This window comes from Myiozetetes cayanensis, unplaced genomic scaffold (assembly GCF_022539395.1).
Source record: "Myiozetetes cayanensis isolate MyiCay16 unplaced genomic scaffold, myiCay2020 scf5-8, whole genome shotgun sequence".
NCBI classification, from domain to species: Eukaryota; Metazoa; Chordata; class Aves; order Passeriformes; family Tyrannidae; genus Myiozetetes; species Myiozetetes cayanensis.
The window spans coordinates 16082122-16106667 of record NW_026087742.1 but is presented as its reverse complement, the minus strand read 5'-3'; the positions used below and the strand labels follow the sequence as shown (position 1 = coordinate 16106667).

Below are 24546 nucleotides of genomic sequence, written 5' to 3'. Positions count from 1 at the left end.
TGTTCTTCGTGCTGTCTCTCTCAATACATATAAAACGTCATTGGCCCTCTCACATCCTTGATTTTCTTATTTTATGTGAAGAATATGTTGAACTTGTTGATTTGCTGACTTAAAACTAGTTTTTCTTTCAAACTAGTCAATGTGAGCATGAATTACTTTGCAGTTACATTTTTTCTTTGGTACCGGCTTGAGACTGAAAAGTTCAGGTGGTCTGTGAAATTCAGCATTTCTTCTCTCTCATCAGTGTTTCTGTGGATTCCACTGAGTGTTTATTAGAAACGGCCTCATTTATGTTGCTCTAGGGTGTCTTTATCGGTAAATTGCTTGCGTGACCTTTGCCTTGTGTGATAAATTATTTCCTTACTCTATTATTTCTGAAAGAAGTCATCTGTTTTGAAGTGATGGGATCCATATCCCACTTAACCAGTTAGGAAAACAAAGAGTTACAGTGATGGCAGCTTTTCCTCCCCACCTTCTTTGATCACAGATCAGCTGGCTCCAACTTCAAGCAGCATGGCAAAGGGGGAATTCGAGAAGCCCAGCGTGTGTGGTGGGGAAGGCAGCATGCTATTCAGAGTTATGCTTAAGAAACGAGGGTTGGTTAGGGTTTTGCCATTAGGTTTGTCAAGAGGTGTTTGTGTCACAGCATCATGCTACGGGCTCTCCCCTCCAGCCGGATTTCTGTGTACAGCATACCAGCTCCAGACACCAAGCGGACTGCAGGGCAGGTAAGAGGCACCAGCTAAGCTTTATAGCAGGAACAGATCAGTAACTGATCTCCCTATCCACTCCCATGTGCATTGACCTCTATTCTTCGTAAAGTGCTCTTAACCAAGGTGATAATTTCCCCACCACTTCCACAGATTGAAATGCATAAAGCAAGCAAGCAGCCAAGAAAGCTGTGGGTTTCACGCGTGATGTAGCTGATAACATGAAAGATATTATCTCATTTTTAACATCTTTAAAAGAGTAAATCTGCTAAAATGTAATACAATGGCTCTTCTGTGTTGCTTTACTAACTGATGCCTTCCCGTGTCATTCTCTAGGAATGCCCACATATTTGCTACTACCCATCCCGTCAAAAGTATCATGTCTTCAAAAGGATGAAGTTGTGTTTCTGGAGGAGGTGGCTTCTAGGAATATTACCTGTAGTTTCTTTAACAGTTACAGTAATCGTGCTAGTCCTGCACTATTCTTTCTGTAAGTGTTACCCATCCCAGCCAGACCACGCTGGGGAGTATTTTGTGCTGTGAAAAGCTCTGCACTAAACAGCTGAGCACATTATGTGCATTTAAACTATTTACCTTTCCCTTCTCCTTAATGTCTTTGCTAAAGCGACAAACTGCACAATACTTCGCAGTTAATAGTTGCACAAGAATATTGAAAGTATGCATTTTATCTCTATTTTTTGACTCTCTTTGTGAATACCATCATTATTATTATAACTGTCATCTTTCCCAAGAACCTACAGGAATTAGCTGTATATCTTCTATTCACCTTTTCCAAAAAACAGAACAGGGTACCTAACTTATGTATATAACTTCCGAAATCTCAACACATAGCCATTAAAACCATACCTCTTCAGGAGACCAGCACTGCAAAAAATGGAAGTTTAACAACTAAATCTTCCTAGTAAAAATGCCTTTCTGAACCTGTACCTCATTTCTGTCCTTTCCTGCTGGGCATTACTCTGTCAGTGAGACTGACTCAGTGTTCTGGCTATTACTGCACGTTTCTCCTAAGAACTAATACCTACAGGTGCCAAGGATAAATGCAAGCTCCTGCAAACCTCTTGTTCTGGAAGCTTTTCCATAACGTTATTAGGTGTGCTCATTTTTTAATTTTTTTTTCCCCCTCAGCTCCAGCTTTCTCCTTCATTTATATTGGTGGAAGCCTAGAAATTCCTAATTTGACTTACACAAATGACCTCAATGATCCAACATCACAGAAATTCCTCCTGCAAGCAGAAGCGATCCAAAATTATGTAAGTTCCCACATAAGTAGAGTAATAATTTATAAATATTTTTACAGAATCAGACTGGGAATGAGAAAAGGATTTCAGATAGTCATAACTATTTTTTTCCTTCAAAATTGCAAGTTTAAAGCTTTTCAGATTTAGAAACGTAGCTAGACAGATGGGGCTGTGAGTCTTATAGTAAGGTCAATGTTTTCTAAATAATAAACCTGTGGGTTTCAAGGTTATGGAAAAAATACTCAAAGCAAAGAGGAGAGTGGTTTTGTTTTATTTTATTCAAACTCTCTTCCTTCTACATTTCTCTTTCTTTTTTTATTATATCTCCAATCTAATGCTTGACTTTTTATTTTGTTTTCCTTTATCACTCACAACAATGCTTTCTTTCTTACACTTCTTATGAGTTTCTATTTGTGAGATCAGTACTGTTTCCTAGGTACACGTGAACAGCAGTCTTAAAGACAAAGCAGTTCTCTGTTAGCCTGTATTTCCCAGAAGAGCTAATCTAGGGTCTCAAAGCTGCTTTGTGCACTGCCAATAAAAGTTGCTCCTGCCCAGATTATGTGGCAGAAATTTAAAGACTGAAACAAAAATATAAATGGATTAATAAAGGCTTGCTTTTCATGGCTATTTATCAAGAGCTATCTCAATGGTCTTGAAATGTGACGTGACTTAGTAGCGATTTTTTATTTTAACGGAATTTAATGCACATTTATGAGCCTTATTTGATACATTTTGTGCAAGTGATGGATAGTGCTTTTGATATGTGTGGGGGTGTGAGGAAGAGGAAAGGAAGAAAAAGACAAATACTTTATAGCATAAGAGATTATATTGGCACTAAAATACAATGCTTTGCATTTTCTTTTACCACTATTTAATCGTCAGTTGGCAGAAACATATGAGTCTTCCTTCTTGGGAAAGTACTACTTGAAGTCTGTAGTGGCTGCTTTCAGGTAGGTACTGTTTCAGCATGTGGTATAAATTTAAAATACTCAGCTGTGTTTCTCTTATATTTTTTTCATGCATTTTAAATTAGTTACCTGGAAGAACATGCAGGTCTCTGTAAGAGAATTAAAAATGTAGAAATGCACTTAAATATATGAGTTAAGCTACAGAGTGATTTCTGTCTTTGCCCTGTAAAATCGGTGAGAGAAATGAAGTCTGATTAATTGTTCCTTGCTTTATGGATTGTTTTGTAGTCTATTCATCCATTTCTAATCTTTGAAATAACAATTTGGCACTCGCAGAATGTTATTTTGGTTTTGCCTATTCAAATAAAGTTCCTTTTTAACCTGTCAAAGCAAAAATGAAATGTATGATTTTGGGCAAGACATTCTGCTTAAGCTCCTGGTGAGAAGGAAAAATACACTGAGCAGATGGCTACTACTGTCCTGGTAGTTTCTGAAAACTCTGAAAGGTCAGTCTGCAGGCCATTTTGAAAGCAGGAGTGTGATGGATTGTCTCTTTGAATCACTGAGGTAATACTTTCTATGTGTACACATAAAGATTGTTTCTTTCAGCAACAATTGTGTGAAATGTTGTATCAAAGTATGGGTATAAAACTGTGTTGTCATATGGTGCTAACCTCAGTTTAAAAAAAAAAAGAAGAAAAAAGGTGCAGTGTTTCTGGAGCTGTAACATGATCTAAAAAGTGTGTAATTATACAGCAGGGATGGAAATATCTAATTCCATAAAAATTACTGCAAGGATTTGGTGAGGTGTAGTTTTCAGTGTTAGTGTGTAACTTTTTAAGCAGCATATTTTCAAAGTATTACTGCTGTATAGCAAAATCGATTCTTAAACAAGAGAACTTTTTGCCACTGTGTTCAGCTGCAACTCTTTGCACAGCAGTTCAACTGGCTAAGAAACTGCCAACCAAAAATGTAACCCTGTGGAAATCACGACCAAAATAGTAATTATAGTGTATTTATTATGTACTTTTTTCCTTTCACAGTGAAGGAGAATTTGGACTTCGAGCTTACTACTGGAATACATTCTGGGCACCACAAGATATAGTTGCTTCTCTTAAGAAATTAACCCCAGTGGAACAGAAAGAAATGTGTAATAAACAAGCAGCTCACTTGTTCAGTTCCTCTGGGGAGGAAGATTTTGATCTTGTTTCAATGGAGCTTTTTGGTAACAATGTACCTGTCATTTAATTCCTATTCTATCTATTTTCCTTTCTCCAGTTTGTGTCTTTGGCTCGTGTAGCTGATAGTTAATAAATTTCAGTTTCAGATTCCACAGAATATGATGTGATGCTAAAATCAGGTAATTATGCTTCAATCCCAACTAATACCATTTGTGGGGGCAGGGGAGGGGGGAATCCCGTAACAGAAAAATGTCAGCTTGCCAGTTATTCTTATATCTGTAGGGCCTATGAACTAAACCAAACCAGGGAATCTCCCTGGCTTATGTTTCAAATAAAGGCTGGATGAAAATACCATACAGCTTTTATTCTGATGTTCTGACCAAAATGGTTGCAGTTTAATGGTTCCCACTGCACTGCAATGAGCTGTGGCTCCTATTCTTGGCATCTTAAAAAAAAAACCACAACTATACAGAATTATGCATAATTTACTTGTCTTATGATCAGATAGTTTTGTAGTGATCAGTCAGATCACTGTAGGGCTTTAATTCACTTTGCCTGATTTCTCCACATCAAGCACACCTTGAGGCTGGCTTTGTGTACTCAGCGTTCTCATTGCATGGAGAGGGGCAAAGAGACAATGACACAGCAAGCAGCAGGTGTGAAACAGAGATTGTAGCAATTGCAGCCAAATCACCTCCTGCTTGTGGAGTGTGTGTTGAACTGGTGGTGATGAGGCTTGTCCAGAGCAGGAGAAGGTGATGCAGTCTGGTAGGGGAAAGAGAATAGAGTTGAAACGGGAAGGGCAAAAAGGAATCAGAGTAGTCAAGAAACGTGAGTAGGTGATTGTTTCTACCTTGTCTGAAATTTTATCCAAGAACTTAATTTATCTTTCAACTTAACAGTTTTTTCAACCACTGATCTAGCTTCTTTTGTATAGCAGTGTCCTTTGACCTGTATGCCAAGCCAGGTAACAACAGGACTCTAACTCTGATGAATCCCAAAAAGTCTTTTTATCAATGGAGGCTGCGAGTTCCTTCTAACTGTGTGGTGAGACTGGTGGTTATCAATCTGCATGGTGTCACTCCAGAGAGCTGTGCATCACACCACTTGTCAGCATATGATTTCCTCCTTCCACTGCAAAACAAGATCATTACCAGGTATGATAGAGAGAGCAAAGGCTTTTTCTATATTATGACTAATTTTTAATGGATTTGATTTCATACAGATACTGTCACAACTCAACAAAATACAGACTTTTTATAATATTGTATCCTATCACCTGTAGAAAATACATGTTTTATAGTAGTCCAGTCACAGGGACTGTGTCTGTGGAAGGCTCCATCCTCAGAGTCACCATTTGCATAAGTAAGATCATATGATATTTAAACTTGAGTGGCCAAGCTCACTTTTGAGAATCAAATTGCATGTATGGACACAATGAATCTGTCTTTGTCAAAAAACAAACAAACAAACAAACATAAAAAGGCAAGTTTGGGAGTCTGAGATTGGATGGTTTCAAGAAGGGAATTTTTAATTTTTTTTTTGTGAGAACATTCAGGAAGAAGCTCTCTGAGCATGAAGATTCAGTTAGGAATCTGAAATGCACTTCTCCAGTAGTGCTGTAACTTACTTGGGTGGGTGGTCATCTTCAACTCTGTTAACAGCCTTATTTCTTTCTTCACACAACAAAACATAACAGCTTGCCATTGTTGGCATGCAGTGAACACATGGTTTGTGTAAGGACTTACTCTCAGATTGTAGCATAGGAAGGAGAATCCTGTTCCTGATGCTGGGCTGCTGTTGATTATGGATTATTGCTGCGACTGTTACTCCACTGTGCGTTGTTAACAATGGCTGAGATTTTTAGGAAACGCAAGTGTAGACCTGGCCATGAGCATGGAAGCACCTGGAAGACAGCAAAACTGACACAGGGGTATGAGATAACATAGTCAGAGAACACTGATGCAGTAAGCTGTAAGGCAAAGTTCAAGAGTGTGCATTAGTGCCTGTCTATCAAAGAACCAAAACAGAATTTTTTGTCTGAAATTATGTTAAATGCCTAACAGTACCTCAAAAAAAAAAAACCTGACTTTTTCTGGTTACTTTTCTTTCCACTGTAGAAAATGTGTGGTTTTGCATATGTCTATCAGTTTTCTACTGGAGCCAAAAGCAGCTAGTGACTACTTAAGACAGACATAGTAGAACCAACAATAATATGTCCAATAGCCATGGCAGCCAGTAATTATGGTATTTACAGCCATTATTCCCTAACATTTAGATCTAGGGTCACAAGTGATGACTAAAATAATTCTCACCAGTTTGTGTAAACTGCAGCAATACAGCTGTTCAGTGACAAATGCTGAAGAGTGAGCAAGCTGTGATGGTGAGGTGTAGTGTAAGAACAAGCATCTCGTGGAAAACCCTTCTCATAGCTTGCCCTGCTGCTCTGATGATACTGTGACAAAAGGTACAGCTAGAAGATAAGCCAGGCTGTCAGCTGGTTTGATCAAGGTGCTGAAAGATTTCCATGTGTCAGTGCAGATAGGGCTCAAATAGTTATTTTATAAAGCTTTTGTCAGTTATTACGATAAAATGGATTTAATAATGTCTGCAAGAGAAGCAAATCATAGACACATTTTCTAGTGTCTCATGTGAAATGGGAACCAGGAATAGCCTGCTCGAAAGCAGAAGACAACTACTTTCAGTTTAAGGTTCAAAAATTTTATTTTAATGCTGCCAATGTGTTTCTCAGTGACAGTGGCAGGGCTGCGGTGGAAATATTCTGTTACTGTGAGGTCTTATTGCTTTCATTTGCTGTGCAGGGAAAAGAGAAAACTGCTAGAAATTTTTAACACAGATTTATCAATTAATGAAAAGAAATCCAAAATATGCTGTGGGTTTCAAAATGGAATAAATGTAAGAGTGAATTTACAAATGCAAGATGTAGCACCTCAAATTCCAAGTAGAAGTAAGTTTTCAAGATAAGATTATAAATTAACTCATTACTCAAGTAGAAGGTCAATAAGAATTAATAGTTTCCATGCATAGAGCTTCACATTTTGTGTGATAGCTTTTGTGACACGAAACCAAAGTGAATGTTAATAGAATAGAAATGTTTGGGCTTATCTGTTGCAGAGATGCTTCTCAGCACTGCTGCACTGGCACTTGTTGTCTTTTCAGACCTAACCTCTGTTACCCAGTGCCACTACCACTACCAAAATAACATAATCTGCCACTCCCTCTCTGAAGCTTCTGCAGGTCTGAAAACTCCAGGGCACTTGCTAAGCAAGAAAAAGGATGATTTTTTCACCCTGAGTGACTAAGCCTCAGTGACAGGAAACTCTCTAGCATCTTGTGTGCTATCAGCTGGCTGGAAGAATAAAAGGGAAGTGGTAGCCAAAGGAATGCATCAGAAACACAGATGACCAGATCACTGTTATTTGAGCCTGGTTTCTCGGCAAAGATGACTGGAATATGGGAATTTTTTAATGCATTTTTTGCACTATTTCAGGTGGTGTGGACCTGGGGCCTGGACTCCTTCTGTTGTACGTTTAACTTCATCTAGCAATGTAATGTTGCTTACCTTCTCACTGGACCAAAGAGAAGGAAGCAGCATATTAAAAGCTCACTTTCAAGCCATTCCTAAAATCAGTAAGTAATTAATAGAAACAAGCATCTGATGTAAGCACACTTATTCCTGGTTTTGCCTCTTAAAAAGTTGATATTGCTTTGAACGTACCTGTGGGAGGGACTGTTGGCATATAAGTCAGGGCATTATCATTCTGACTCCCTTTAAAAAAAAAAGTTTGAGAACTGAACAAAGAATAGGAAAAAATCCTTTGGTCTGGGAGACTTTTTTTGTCTTTCTGATAACTACTCAAGCCATACTTGCCAGACATTGCTCTTACTACATGGAAAACGCTGAGCAGCGGCAGCAGAGCAGCCAGCCAGATAGCTCTACAGGCACTATATGTCTAAGCAAGGCTGGATAGTCCCAGTCAAAGAACAGCACTTTTATCAGTTTTGGCAATCTATCCCTGGCTTGTAGAATGTGTGTTAAAAGAAAATGGAAAACAAGAGCAAACAGTTCTAATTCATCTTTGTTCCTTTACTGGAGGTAGTGCTCAGTGCAGTTAAATGTGTAAGAAAAGTGTTTCAAGACCTAAGAAGTATATTCTGAACCTTTGGGGCACTGTGAATTTTACATGAGTTCCGGGTGATTAGTGAAATATTTTGAGTAAAGATAAACTGTAGTATTGTAGAGGAGATGAAGGGGTTTCACCAGGTCAAGTTTAGTGACAGTCATTTGGTAAGGCCTTAGTGTAAGAATTTTGACAATTAAGCAAGTGACTATTTTCAAACTTGCGGAACAAACCACGGGGGATAAACTTTTCCAAAGCTTACACACTTCAGCTTGTGTCTTTGTGGATGCTGCTTAGGCAAGTACCTATCCCATGCACATTACTAACCAGAATGGCTTAATTCTCCTGAAGATGAGCATTCCAGATGATATTTAGATTGGGGTTTGCCACAAAATATGGTTATTTTCAAAATTGTCTTGATTTCTGTCATATTCATGTTTGCATTCATGATGTTATCTAAAGGGAACTAAAAGCACTGAGGACTGCATATCTGGGAGAGTCCTTGGTAGAAAATAAAACCTCAAAAATATTGTTCAAGTGTGGCATGAATTTTCAGACTGAGAACTGACACATAAACTTCCTGGTTTATGTGAACTTAAATGGGGGTTTCCCTTCACTGGGCTGATTGCTTTTCAGTTTTTGATAATGCCTACAGAAAGGTCAGAAGCACGTTGGAAGAGGGAGGTTTGTTGCATCCACGTTTAGTTGCTTCTTCCACCTACCACGAAAAACATTTTTTTAAAGACTTCAATCAGAGCTGTTTTGTACTTACCCTTAATTACCCAATTTAATAAGAGAAATTCAGTGTGATGGAGAGGCGGCAGTTGAGTGATCTTCTGTTAATAGAGGCAAAATGTGAGTTCAATACTGTCACAACCCATTCTTCTAACTCAGTGCATAGAGAAGTGTCCTGGGAAGTGAAGTAGCCCTGCACTTTAACCCAGCTGAGATAACGGTGTTCCTTGCTGATACATTTCTCTCCCAGTGTGTGGTGGTCATTACGTTTCCTGGAACGGGACACTGAGTTCCCCTTACTACCCGAGTTACTACCCACCAAACATCGACTGCAGCTGGATCATCAAAGTAAGTTCCGGGAACTCTTCTGAGTAGTGATGACTCTATTTTATGTTAATTAGACCAAAAATTGGGAGAAATTACTTTTGATGTGGGTGGAACAGAGAGAAAACTTTATGGGATTACTGGACCTGACTTCTTTTCAGGCACCCATTTCTTTCCTGTCCTACATACACTTGCCAGCTATGGGAGGGAAACATTGCCAGCTTCCAAAAGTTTGAGTATTATTCATGACATAACCAAATTAATGGGTAAGATGACAACTCCTAGAAGGCAGAGAATATTAATAATAATCAGCACTTTTCTTCCATGTCAGAAAGAAAAAATGGTCATTTAAATCATGCCTCATATGATGGATACCACACTATATCTCCCTGAATTCTGCAGAAACAGGACCTTCTCTAGCTCAGAAGTTCAGCTCTGAATGTCCAACAAGTCCTTTGGCAGGACTTAAAATCTGCCCATGATTTCTACCAACTCCCCAGTGTGTTTGTCTGTTGCTCCATCAAGCATTTAAGTACCTTTTCACTTTCCCTGGTAAAGAAAGCTTTTTCATATATATGACTTGGGAGCAGTCTCTACCTTTCATGTGCTCAGTGAAAATTATCAGCAGGGTGTAGCACAAAACCCTCATCTCTATTCACAAAAGGAGTGGGAACACATGGCAGTACAAACATTGCATGAGCTTCTGATACACTGCTTTATGCTGCCTGCAGAAATGCTCACACTCCTTTATCTAGCACAGCCTGGCCAAAGTTGGGTCTAAAAAGATTTCTATAGATTTTTAAATTAGCAAAATTTTTTTGTTCTCCGAAGGCACTAATTTGCACAATAGAAATGTGGTACTTTCAATCTGCTAGTAAGTATACAGAGATTTGCCATCTTAGAAGCACAGGGCTTTTTCACCTTGGGAATGTGTGTCAGGGGTTTATCCTTTGATTTTTAGGCACCATTGCCTGGCTACAAGCTGTCACTAAAAATCCTTGTAATACAAATTCAAGAGAAGTCTCCAGGTTCCAGTAAATGTGATAAAGACTGGTTAGAAATTGATGGAGTTAGGTGAGTAAAGACACTATTTTCTGAGACATTAATTTGCATGTTGATGTTCTGCACAATGTACTGTACTTAGGAAAAAAATGTATCACCACTTACAGTGCAGAAAGAAACATTTAAAAAAAAAATGGCATGCTTCCGAAGAACTTTGGCAGCAGAAGGTTCTTAATTCTGCCCTAGTATTGAACATTTGTCATTATGTTAATTTAGGCATCCTGGTTTTTCTAGGGGCATTTACTTACTCTTTTTTGTTTCCCTTAAAGAGCGATAATGTAGAAAACCACAGGATTTTATGCAGCTGCAGATAAACTGTAAATTCCTGTCAGTGGTCTTGATGTAGGTGCAGAGGTTGCATCCATCAGAACTTTCATTTTGTATACCACTTACTCTTTAGTGACTGTAATTGTTACACTAACACTACCAACCCCCACTATTCTGAGTAATTTGCCTCTTGGAAGGTGCATATTGAAATAAGCAACAGCTGTTGGACTTGGTTCTATGATTTAACCCTTTACTGGATTTGCAGCTCTTGGGTTTGCAAACCTAAATGAGAAATCTGAAACCAAACATGCTTGAAGCAGTTTGTAAGGTAGATCCTGACATGGATAATCTTGCTGTGTTTTGTTTCAAAGTCCCAGAAAAGTTGTGGAGTGGAAAGCATCTGTAAATAGGCTTTCCAATACTTTTGTCGGGCTGTTTTTAACACCAAAATATAACTGACCTATAGTGTATTGTCTTAAAGCTTTTTAGTGTCCTTGCCTTTCAGTAAAAGTAGATGTAGCTGGGTGGTAATGGTCAGTTTGGTTAGAAATTAATAATTCTCACCTTTGCCTTGCTAGATACTGTAAAGCTCTTTCAGAAAACAACAGAAACAGAGAGTATGGCTATTCTGTTGCAATCAACTTCCATTCTGATGAACTGGTCACCCACAGAGGGTTTTATATTGAATATAAAGCCTTCAGTCACACAGACCGTAAGTTATTGAGCACATATTTTAATTTTTCAGGAGAAACCTTTGAGAAACCATGCTAGACAGGCCAACCACATACAAATCAACCTCCCTTTTATTCTTAACCTAATTTCAAGAGATAAATGTTTAAAATATGATTCTGTCTTTAATTGAAAAAATAGATGTATGCATTTGGATATAAGATGCTCATTTTCTAGCTTTTATCAACACTTCTGGGAGTAAAAATAAAATTTCCTGATTTCTGTAAATCTAACTATAAGGCACTTTGCTAACACCTTAAAATAGCCAAGCTGCAACATGAAAATAGTATGGCAGAGAGCCTCTAAGCATGACTCTTCTACCAGCAGAAGTTCACAACTCAACTCGCTCTAGATCAGTTTCCAGGTTTAGGCAAACTCTTTAGGTTTTCACTGACAGTTGAGGAGGACCCCTTACTAGCAAATGTTGCAGAAATGTGACTGTGTTTCCTATAGCCCTCTCCTGATTCCCCAGTCTATGCACTTCTGGATCAATGTTAGGTCTTAGGAGGCTTTTGAGGGTGAAACAGGAATTTTCAGGAGATACACATATTTACAAGTGATATTTCTTAAAAAAGAGAGAATACCTTATTTTTTCTATGCCTTTTATTTCCTTTACCCAATTAATGTCTAGGTAACTAAATTTCTCTGTAATTTCAAGAGATCAGATGAGTCTTTGAAACCTCTTCAGATCCTCAGCTTCCTTGACTGAATGTAGTTCTGTTCATTGTTGACATAGGAGCATTTATGTATTAAGGTCTCTGGTAAAGATTCTTTTTTCATGCCTTTGATTATTAATAAGTGGCAGGTTTTATGGTTGGTCATTCTACAGGACTAACACATTTTAGGGATTTCTTCTTCCACCAGTGAGTGTCTCTTTGTACTAGAAAAAGTTAGAAACTACACCACATCTTATGGTTACTCTGGTTACTGCCTCAAAAATGGTCTAAAGATGAGTCTAAGCCTGAGAATACATTTTTTAACAGAGAAAATACCCAGTCTTTATTAGAATCATAGAATATACTGAGTTGGAAGGGACCCATCAGGATCGCCAAGTCCAACTCCTGACCTTGCACAGGACAACCCAAGAATCACACCATGTGCCTGAGAGCATTGTTCAAATGCTTCTTGAACTCTGTCAGGCTTGGTGCTGTCACCACTTCCCTGGGGAGCCTGTTCCAGCGCCAAACCACCCTCTGGGTGAAAATACTTTTCCTGATATCCAACCTAAACCTCCCCTGCCTCAGCTTCAGGCCATTCCCTTGGGCTCTGTCACAGAGAAGAGATCACTGCCTGCCCCTCCTTCTCCCCTCACAGGAAAGTTGTAACTGCAGTGAGGCCTCCCCTCAGTCTCCTCCAGGATGAACAGACCAAGTGACCTCAGCTGCTCCTCATACAGTTCCTCCTCCAGAGCCTTCACCATCTTTGTTGCCCTCCTTTGAACACTCTCTAGTAGTTTAATGTCTCTTTTATATTGCAGTGTCCAAAACTGCACACAATATTCAAGTGAGGCCTCCCCAGTGCAGAGCAGAGCGAGACAATCCCCTCCCTTGCCCGACTGGTGATGCTTTGCCTGATACCCCCAGGACACAGTTGGCCCCCCTGTCTACCAGGGCACTGCTGACTCATCTTCAACTTGCCATTGACCAGGACCCCAGGCTGCTTTCTGTGGCACTGCTCTCCAGTCTCTTGTTCTCCAGTCTATACACACAACCACGGGTTGCCCCATCCCAAGTGCAGAATCCAGCACTTTCCCTTGTTAAACCTCATGCTGTTGGTGATTGCCCAGTCCTCTAATTTGTCGGGGTCTAGTACTGTCTGTGTGCTCTGCTTCTGGCACTGAGGAGCAGGCAGATGGCTCAAAGTTATTTAATGAAGTCTTAGTCATGATCATAAGGATCTGTATTAAGACTCAGCAGGAGGGGTAGAATAGCTGTGATGTGTCAGTATCAAGTCATTACAGTAATTTGTGGAAGACCATCTGAGAGCACTGGTTTTCTAGGTCAGCTGTGCCTGTAGGACAAGTTAAGAGGAAGGGGTACAAAAAAATTCATCTCCTGCATCTGTAGGACCTGCAGTCACCCACCTCAGATTAGCTTCTGCATATTGTTTGGGTACCTATTAAAAAACAGTTATTAAAAATGACAGGCACTGCTCTGAGTTGACCTGGAAAGGAAATGCCAGCCATCAGCTGAATAACTTGGAGAGTGGTGAAGAGAAAATGGAAACACTGCTGACTACCTAGTGTGTGCTTTCCTCCCACGGACATCACATGCAAGGCAGTGAAGAGGACTAAATTACTTCAAATTGGAACTGATAGGACAACTGTGGGACAAATAGGTTTGGTCCTTCAATCTGATGTAGCTCTTAATTTGCTCATGATGCTAGATGAGAAAAAAATTTCATTTGACTTGAGCAGAAAGAGGAGAACTTCCAGCTACCTTTTCTTCTACAGATAATTTTTTTTCCTGGCACATCTGAAAAAGTGGAAGACAACAAACATTTTTTATATATGGCAAAGGAACAACTGACCATCTATACTAGGTTTTAGTTTAGGTGAATGTGAAAGAAATGCTTGGTGAAAGACTGTTACATAATGAGATTGGATTTGGAAAAGGTTTGATAGGGCACTTATTCACATCAGTCATTTACTTGAATGTAGAAACACAGGTTAGTTTCTGCAACATTTTAATATCAGGAAATATTTATTTATAATATTAAAGAGAATGCCTACTTTTGATTTTTATTTTCCTTCTCCTTGGATGTTCCTCTGTAAAATGCATTCCCTTAACAAATTAAAGAAGTGTTTGCTATTGGTAGTTATGTATCTGTGATGAATCACTTTGAACCCTCAGAGTGAGGCAGTTACTGTGAGATTAACGTACCAGTTTCCATTCAGGTGAATATTGATTAATTTGATTCACACTGATTGATTAAAATCTTTGACAGATTCTCCCAAGTAAGATATTATTTCCTTTTTTAACATTCAATTTATTTTACAAATGACACTAGCTTCAATTTTAATAGCCATTTTAATATGTCTTCATGGTATAGTCCTGCATTAATGCATTTAGACTGTACTAGCATTTCTAGTGCCATTGTTTTCTTATTTTTCTAGTTTGTCCTTAAATATGCAGATAGAACATGCATTCCTTCAAGTAATCTGTCTGAATGCTGGAAAGGCTGCTCAAATGGTAGTGATGAATTAGACAGTGGTAGAGCAGTTATTTCTTGTTTGTTATCTTCTTTAAAGAGTTTGTTCCACGAAGTTTAGAGGCTGCCTGAAGTTCTCTAAAATATTGGTGGTGATCTTTAAGATCACATGAGGGATGTGGGTGAAGATATAAAAGTCTGGAGAAGAGGCTGTGTAATGCATCTCTTTAAAGAGTGGGAGAACAAAAAAAATTGAGAGGGAATTTTACACCAACTTTTATAACTAAATCTTCCAAAGGAAAAAAATAGCACAACAAGTCAACTATTTGTAACCAGTGGAAATATTAAAAACCAGCATGGAGTTTCAAAATATTGTTTTAATTCCTCGCTGTGAGAGGATAAATAAAGGAAAAGTTGTACTTTCACGCTGTCCTGTGTGACAAGCTTATCAGTAAGTGAAGAAAACACAGTGAGGAAAAACTACAGAAAATTGTTTCCAGAGAACAAATGGCCAAGAGTAATTACCAAAGTGAAAGGACATTTTTATTGTCATTCTGCCAATATCTGTTATGGAATGCCACATAATTTTTGCTCATGATCTAAATGACAGGCTAGAGTAGATGCTTATGATATAGGGAAAGTGCTACACAGTAGAAAGAAGGATGTACTTATAAATGCTTCTGAGATGCTGGAGATCATATATGTAGAAAAATAAAGACAAGATCTGAACACAGGGAATCAAATAGACAAGCGGATTGCCTAAGTTGCTTTTTTTTGCCAAAAAATGGCTAGGGGGGATAATAGTTGCTCAAAAGCTGACTTGTGAGTCAAAGTCATAAAAGTCTGAAAATATCTTCCCAGTCACCAGTGGGAAGGCCTTGGCTAGAGTATTGTATCCCAGTTGGGCACTGCACATCAAAGAAGATAAGGAACACTGAAGAGATGCCAGAAAGACTGACCAGAAGGTAGTCCAAGGTCAGAGAGCACAGCACAAGTTAGGTAATGAAACAAGTCCCTCTGTCACTGGATGCTCTCGAAACCGTGGTAGATTAATGTCCGACAGAGAGAGCACGGCAACATCGAGGTGACCTCTGGTAGGGTTTGTAGCTCACGGCTGATAACCTGCTATTTGATTTATAAGGCATTTACAGACCTTTTTTTCTTCAGGTTGTAATCCAGAACGGTTGAACTGTGGTGACAGGAAGTGTAAGCACCAGTACAGGTCTTGTAAAGACGATGACAGCTGTGGGGAGGACAGTGATGAAAACAACTGCTGTAAGTATATATATATTTTAGCTACCTTCTGAAAGATGGTGGAAGGCAGAAAGTGGAACATGCTTATCTTAATGGATAAATGTGTTGTTTCCAATTTTTTTTTCATGGTACGAAGTTTCATAATTGTGAAAATAAAACATGCAGAGTATAACTAGTTCTTGGAAGAGTCTAGAAGATTAATGAAGCCAAATCTAAGGTAACAGTCATTTTGGAAAAATTACCAAACCACATCTTTCTGGTGATCCTGTTGGAAGAGCACTTTTTCCTCAGGTGCCGCCAGATCTGTACAAAATAATGTATGGGAGAGAGATATAGTAGGCTGGGGACTTTTGCCACAGACAGTGCCAGTACTACCAGTGACTTGCTGGTAGTGACTTGCTGCATTTTTCCATTATAATTCTTGGCTTGCTTTGAATTTTAGGTCCTTGAGGTAGCCAGGAGTATGTCTTTGTTTGCTGAAAAAAAAAAATGCCTTCACTGTTGTTTAGAGGTGTAAACAACTGGTAATAAGAACAATGGTGATGAAAGCCTATGGCTGAGATGTGTCAGGATTCTCACATAGTAACTTTTGATAGTCCTTAGAAAAAAATTATTTGAGAGAGGTATAAAGTTCTTCTACAGTTTTCTCAATTTCACTTAAAAATGCAAAGGTGCTGTGAAGATTTGTAATTGGTAATGTCAGTAGAGCTGGTGGAGGTAAAAGAACAGATCTGACAAGCCTAGCTGGCTCAGTTTAGAGTTAAGTAAAATGGTGGTGAAGACAGTTGGATGCTTTTCAGTCTTTTTCCTCAAGGATAGTGAAGATTGAAATTAGTGTAATCATTAACCAGAGTAAAGCATTCCACTGTACCTCCTCCATAAAGGGACCTGTTTATACCAGTACAGCCTATGGCTTCCAGCAGACTGGAGTGTGCAGTTTGGAACAACTGGTTGAACGTGCAAGGGTTTTTTTAATAATTTGAAAGCCTGGCTCCTAACGTGTGGCACTATCTTCTCTCTCTTATTTCAGCCTACAAACACTGCTCTCCTTATGCATACAAATGCCTCAATGGAAAGTGCTTGCTGAAACCAAATCCTGAGTGTGATGGGAAGAGAGACTGTGCAGATGGATCTGATGAAATGAACTGTGGTGTGGTAACATTTATGTAAAAATTAGTTTATGACTTGGGAAACTGAGTCAGGAATTTGTGTTACAGTCAAGCACTGTTGGATAAAGAATTGATTAAATCAAATGTAAGTTAGAAAAAAATAATTCCCAGCGACACCTGTATGAAAATGTATGTCTGGAATTTTGCATGGTTTCTTTTAAATCCACTCATCCATTCTGCGTGTGACGACTTATTTCAAGCAATGAACACTTCCAGGACAATTAAGAAGGTCTTAGTGCTTGTTGCAGCTGAATGAAATGCGGTCAAAGGGCTGTGTTTGGAAGGAGGGGAAAAATGTGAGAATGTATTCAAGTGCACTTTTGGAAACAACCCAGCTTTGAATCATGCCTACATTTTTTTTAATTATTTTTTTTTAAATTTTTAACCTCTTTAGAAAGCTGCAAGGGAGGACAGGCAATGATTGGCTTATATCTCACCTGCCCATTGAGTGGGATTGGGCAAGTACTCACCTTTTTACAAATTGCACAGTAAGAAAATACTTTTTTTCCCTTTCTTTTTTTTTGTGGTCTGCGGATAAAAGTTTGTGTTAAGCATGGCAAAGTGAAATGACCTTGTGGGCTTTGATACTATTGTATTCAATGATTTCTATTAGCTTGTGGGAGACACCAGATTAAGAAAAACAGAATTGTTGGAGGTGAAGATGCAAGATCTGGAAAGTGGCCTTGGCAAGCAAGTTTACAGATGGGAGCACAAGGTCACGTATGTGGCGCATCTGTTATTTCCAACAGGTGGCTCATATCTGCTGCCCACTGCTTCCTGGATTCTGATTCTGTGAGGTATGAAGAAATTACATTTTCTCAGAGTATGTACAGTTTAAAAACCTTACAGCGTTGCTTTCAAAAGTCTGCAGTAGCTATTCCTTGTCTAGAGGAGTTGATTCAGGTTATAACTCTGTGACATATCACTACATCAACACTCAGTATTGTATTCTGCTGGCTTCAAAAAATCTGAAGTATTTGAAGCTATTCCTTTCCTTCTATTGTCAGTCAATCCTGAAAGATAAAACACTGCTTTGTTAGATTTAGAGTAAACACCCTTTTTTTTAATTCTCTTTTTTTTTTTTTCTTAGGACAGGGATTTTCTGAATAGAATCTATGGCCTTTTCTCTTCAGAAGAGTTCCTATTTATTGATAATTGGAGTGTAAAACTCACTGACGTTCAGTTTAGGTAGTGCAAATTGAAAAAACATGCCTCCTACCTGTGGCAAGGAGGAATTAGAATTTAATAATACACTTCTCTGACTCCCAAAGTGTGGTGCATTGCACAGAATTGATCTTAGAGCTCCAGGAAATGAATTGTTTTCAAGAAAGCAAGCAAAACATTACTTAATATTTTAGGAGACAGAGATTATAGTGCATCTATCATCTTCTGAAGTAGTATTCTACTCCATTCACTTTGGTTTTGATGAATCTCATATAACACTGAAAGCTGATTAAAATGGAGGGAACTAACACTACATCACTTTGCAACGGGATCTCCTAAAAGCATTTTCTTTACAGATACTCTGTTCCTTTGGGATGGAGAGCATATATGGGCTTACATACTATTAATGGAAAGAGCAATCGGGTAGCTATGAGATCAATCAAGAGGATTATTGTCCACCCACAGTACGACCGATCTATCTCAGATTATGACATTGCCCTGTTGGAAATGGAGATGCCTGTATTCTTCAATGAGCTGGTACAGCCCATTTGTTTACCCAGCACCTCTAGAGTATTTCTTTATGGAACTGTCTGCTATGTAACTGGCTGGGGAGCCATAAAAGAAAATAGTATGTTCATTTCTTGGATATACTTCTGGCAAGTTTGGCTTAGTTTTAAACTCTAACAATGAAATATTTATACTTTAAAGCAAAAAAAATCCCCCAACCCTCTGGTTTACTTAGTGGGTCTATAAAAAGCTAGAAAAGATCTCCTTAGCTACAGTCTGTGAATTCTGAATGTTTGCAGGCGATAAGTGACAAAATGCACACTCTGGTGTCACGGATCATTGAAAAGCAAATGACCATAGATTTACAAAAATGTGCCCGTGCTCACGGCTCATTTTATCTGGTGAATAGGTATCTTGCATGTAAAGAAAACAGTGACTTGCAGCTACTGCAGAGAAAGAATTTGTCTCTGTATCTACGTTTGTGACAATGTGGGGCCATGAACAGCAGTAATTGCAAAAATATCATGGAGAATTTTTTGTTTTCTCTGTCTCAGCTAAAGGCAATTTAATGTATGCCCCCTGCAGAGTTTTACCTCTGTGCTTGAAATAGCATACGGCAGGAAGGAGGCAGAAAAAAAGAGAACTGAATTGGACAGAGGAGACTGGAAGCCCAGGGGGTCTCAGCATTAAACACGAGCCAGCACTGAAACCTGGGCTTGGACAGCCCCTCAGCACTTCAGAGGTCCCCACAGTTGTGCTGAGACTTAGTTCCTCATGTTTGGTCAGACGCCCCTAGGCTGTGTAGTTCTGGCTTACTTAATATGCCTTTAAAAAATATTTAAGTCTCGTTAATAACAACTTAACGAAGTGTAAACAGCTTTACAACTGATGCCCTGATACAATGTCTTGCTTTTTATCAAAATTACATGGGTAACATTCAGATTCAATATAATGATATGTAAAATAAACGTATTTTTCCATCCAAACCCACCCTCAAAGCTGACTAAGCAAACAAACCAAACCCCTGTATTTCCTCTGATCATCCAGGTATCAAAAAGGTTATGCACACTATTGGGCCAAAATATGTCTCGGGATTTCTAGTTCTTAATGACACCTTATGTCAATGCTACAGTACAGAATTAAGTTCTTAACATCATGTGTGACTTGCAGACTGTTTTTTGGGTTTTGTTGGGGTTTTTTAATTATTTGGTTTTCCCCCTTCAGCTTTATTCCTTGATTTAGAGAGGATTGAAAACAACATATAAATTTCACTTTGTAGGACTTGGACATTTTTTGGGGGTGTAACTGTAGTGTGAATAATAACATATTGTCTTTGGACATGATTTGAAATGGTATTCAAAGATAGTTGCCCTGTGTGGAATCTTATTTTACAGTTTGAATGGTGCTTTTACTACTTTCTGGCAGAACAAGCTCATTGGGATAAAGACTAGGGGGATGGAAAGGTGGTGCATTGGGACCTCTGTGTGGACAACAACTTTTAAAAGTGCAGGGCAGGCTCCATTTGAAGGGAATGAAATTACTCTGCTATCATTAACTGGGTAGATTTAGAGCTTGAAGCAATTCTCTTTTGTTTTTATAAGAGGTATCTCTATTAGAAATTTGTACCACTTTAACCTCTGCAATACTATTTGTATATTTTTCCAGGTCATTTTGCCAAAACACTACAAGAAGCTCGAGTGAGAATAATTAACCAAAGTGTTTGCAACAAGCTGTATGATGATCTTATTACCTCACGTATGCTCTGTGCTGGGAATCTCAATGGTGGCGTTGATGCATGCCAGGTATTCTGGAACTTGTTTGAAAACTGTTGAGAGTTGTGGGTTGTTTGTGTGACTCTTTTCTTTTTTATTTTCTTTTTTTGTTGTTGTTTTTGTTTGGTTTTTTGTTTGTTTGTTGTTTTTATTAGTAATAGAGACATCTTGAGTGTGAGGGTATGGTTAACTTAAAATGACAACTAAAGGCTCTCCAAAATAAGGAAGGAAATTTGGCATAGATAATCTCTGACTCTCTTGAGAAATGTTGTTTTGCAAAGACAAAGGGCCAATTGTGTCCAGGAGAACTGGTTTTCATCTTCTTTTATATGAAATACAACTGTAGAAGAAAAATATAAGGATAAAAGGAATAAAGTTAGGTCCATCTGTATTAATTTACATTAATTTCATTTTTTCTTTTTAGTGTCTGGGTGTGGAATTGCTAAAACACTGTAACAGTGTGATGAGTAATGTATTGTTACAGTTACAAAGAAATACAAATGGAAAAGCTAAGCTAGGTTTGCGAACTGCAGCTGGAATGTTCCCTTTTAATACAACTTTTGACTACATCATGGTATCATAAGTTATATGACCTCACTTGTTTACACACACAATCAGAAACTGCCCTTTGGACGTGCTTCAATTTTCCTGACTCTGCTTTCTTTCTCCATCTCAGTTATTAGACTAGTTGTTACTTTTTTTGTATTTAAATTTACGATAAATATCAACTTACAAAATTGCAAAAGTGGTTTTTATACCCCATACTGTGTAAAGGGAGAGAAATGTGTTACTGATTTTTAGACCGTGGCAATTTGATATAATTTTTGTATAATATATAAATTCTACTATTTTAGTGTAATAGGATAATTTTTGCAAGATTGTAGCTCAAAATGGGTCAAACTTCTTTATGTGGATTAGACTATTTGCAGGATTTTCTTGCAGTCCTGAAGTTCTAATTCAATGAATTATTATTTCTGTTAACTTCATGTACAGCTTGTCTAGACCTTGGAATTGTTTTGTTAAAGCATGTTGGTTTAGAAGTGTGATGTTCCTCCAAAATTGTATTGCTTAAGAAATGCCCTTGAATTTTCAGATGGACATTTTTAAGCATTTCAGCTATGTATCATACTGGCCAGTTTCCAACACAATATGCTGTGTTTGACTCCTAGCATGCTGGCCCTCTGGGCCTTTAAGTTCTTGGTCTGGGTGGCATCTTTGCTATTTTTTTGTTTTCTGTCACTAGGATATTTCCTGTACAGTGCTAGAGAGGAATGATTTTGGCAGCTCAGGAAACCCCCACAGCACCCTGAAACTCTTTTACTATAGTTCCAGACTTGTAGTCATCCTGTTTTGTTCATTTCTTCCTGGACATGTAAGCTGTGCATGTGTTGCACAAGTTATGTGAAGCTTCTACATGCCTTTCTTTCATCTTTAGAGGATCTGATACTTACAGTGAAAAATAAAACATTTACTCTTTCAGACTGTTTTCCTATCACTCTGGGATGTTCTTCGATCTTAGTTCCTCTATGTAGGATCCTTCCTCACATCACCAGCATACAACCCTTTTGGTCTTTCAGAACAGGCTGTGTAATGTACTGGACTATGTATCCTCCTTTCTCCAGTCACTTTGGGATCAGCCTCTTGGATCATTAGAATTGCTAGTAGGACAGCAGCCTGAGAGAGAGGAAGAACTGCTCTGGCTCCTTCTCTTATATCTAGATAATTTTGTTTGGTTGGGTGATGGAAGGCTTTTCTACTATTACTCTTTTCTTGGTACATGGCTTTCTTCTGACCTTTTACATGTTTTAGCTCCACTTGGGAGCAGCAAACAAGTCCCAGGGTCACTTTGGAGGCAGCTGAGTGCCTTGTGTGCATAAGGAAGAGCTGCAGAGAGGAGCTGCACTGTAGCAGTGAAGGGCACAAAAGCATTGATGAGCCTGAATGCATTTGGATCCTGTGAACTGAACTGAATCGAATTTTTTATTTTCCTACATTGCTGTGCAAAGCTGCTTGTTCCATTTGAGGACCGGGTTCTTATTTGCACATTCCTTAGACTTTATTCCTTCCTTTCCATCTACATGTGTAGACTTAATGATAATACTTAATTGTGCCTGGTCTGTTTTGGGGGTTGGGGCTTGGTTTAGTTTGTTGGGTTTTGTTGATGTTGTCTGTTTGGGGAGTTGTTTGTTTGTTTTTAACTGGGGGGAGGTGGTATCTTTCTGTTCCTGTTTAACACACAGCATGAGAGTTCTGCCATCAACCTGTGAGCAATTCATGATCAAATGGTGGTAGAATTTCCTGTTTCCATCCCTATCATCATCTCTCCCCATTTGGGCTGTGTTGAATTGTTTCATGAATCCTGCAGTGGAAATTAGCAAGGAGTACTGTTATAAACTACTTCTTGCCAATGATTTATATTGCTTAGTGTGCTATTTCCACAAGTTAAGATAACTGAATAAATTTGGTGTCTAGCTGGGTACATTCTATCCAGAATTTAGACTCTAGTATTAAGTTTTGATTTGAGAAACAGAATGGCAGGTATTTACTGTTCTTAAACAACTTAACTTTTGTTACAGTGCTCTGTGTGTGTGTGTATACTAATGGCTGGACTCCCTTCATTTTAGGGAGATTCTGGAGGTCCCTTGGCCTGCACAGGAAAGGGAAATAGATGGTATCTTGCTGGCATTGTGAGCTGGGGTGAAGGATGTGCTCGGCGCAATCGTCCTGGTGTGTACACGAAGGTGACGGCACTTTATGACTGGATCCATCAGAACACAAACTGATCAGCCAAGGAGAAAATGCACATCATCTCTGTATGAAAGACACTTCCTACTGTAGCCTATCTGATGACATAAAAGGAAAATGCCATTGACTGTTTCTTTGTGAAAGAATACACTTTCTTAATGAAGAAACTATAATTTGTGGTTTATCTAGAAATAACTGATCAGATCCAGAGCAACATCAGGTTCCTTATGGATTCATCTTCCTTATCCCCATTACTGGAAACAGCACTGCCTCAAGAACAAAACAAAATGGATTTGAATCTGTAACAAAAATCCAGCCAAATCTCTCTTGTGCATGTCTTCTCTTCTTCCATATCTCTTGCTATCTATATATCTCTAAACATATATCTGCATATTCAGAGTCATATTCCATATATATTCAGCTCATGTATATTGCCTTAGTCATGTTCCAGGATTCTAAACATAAATAATTATTTCATATTTCTCAAAAATACCAGTAGTGTTTAGTGTACAAAGCTTAGATTAATTCATCCTCTTGTTATGCTCCCACTGCCCGACTATTACTTTCTGGGCTGTAACTTTTGGGTTTTCTCTTTTGTTTTCCTAAAAATACCATATATATTGCTCACAAATGTTAGGATGTAAGAAATTTCTCTTAAAGAACTAGAAGAATGTGATGCCTAGGTAAATGGAAAGAATTAATCAGTTGTAATTAATTAAACTAAAAAACCCTAATGCTTCTTCTTGCATTGTCTTTACAATTTGAACATAACTGAAGGGTTTAATGTTTTCAGTTTGTTACAGATGTATTTCCCCAGCTCTGTCTCTGGCATGCATTGTGAATCTTAAGCATGTGTTCACTGTTTTTCCTGATTTCCTTGGTCCACAGCAAGCAGAGTTTCAAGCTCAGGATTTTTGGGTTTTGTATCTTTCTGGGCTGTGCCCATGTGGCCACATTTCATTGAAAAGGACATGAAAGGAAAATAGATTTATGTGATTGGATTCATCCTCGGGCTCAAAAAAAGTAGAAAAGGAAATGACAGCCACATTCCTTTAACTCTGTCAGTAAATCTGATTTTGATAATTACAATCTCCTGATCATCCCAAATCTAGCTGATTTAAGATTTCCAAAACTGCTTATGGGACTTCAGAATACTGGTATTTAACTTAATAAAAGATTTATTTAAATGGCCTTAAGACCATGCAGATGGTCTTTAAATTGTGCTCAATATTTGGAAGTGTTTAGCTTTCACATTTAACGTATTTGGAAAAAAAAAACAACCAACAAAACAACAACAACTACAAAGAAGTTGACAATTTGAATGTCTGTCATTGCTGTTCACACAGAAAACTTACTCTGCAGCACAAAAACATGTGATCTTTAGTTTTAGATCCACCTTGGAGGCATGTGGGGAAAATGCTGTCATGTGCTACCACTGTATTCTGCATGCAGCTAGATTCTT

General features: G+C 38.4%; 1 protein-coding gene across 1 annotated transcript; it reads left to right on the top strand.

Annotated features, from left to right (window-relative positions):
- Nucleotides 1-639: 639 nt before the first annotated feature.
- On the top strand, nt 640-24346 carry LOC126649716 (suppressor of tumorigenicity 14 protein-like). The gene is made up of 17 exons (XM_050334111.1): nt 640-728; nt 1047-1200; nt 1860-1984; nt 2858-2925; nt 3927-4108; nt 4205-4243; nt 5002-5221; nt 7576-7715; nt 9192-9289; nt 10227-10339; nt 11173-11306; nt 15641-15748; nt 16758-16877; nt 17510-17693; nt 18417-18688; nt 20233-20369; nt 22964-24346. Exons 1-17 carry the CDS (start codon nt 651-653, stop codon nt 23120-23122), a joined length of 2331 nt encoding a protein of 776 aa, XP_050190068.1. The 5' UTR covers nt 640-650; the 3' UTR covers nt 23123-24346.
- Nucleotides 24347-24546: the final 200 nt, after the last annotated feature.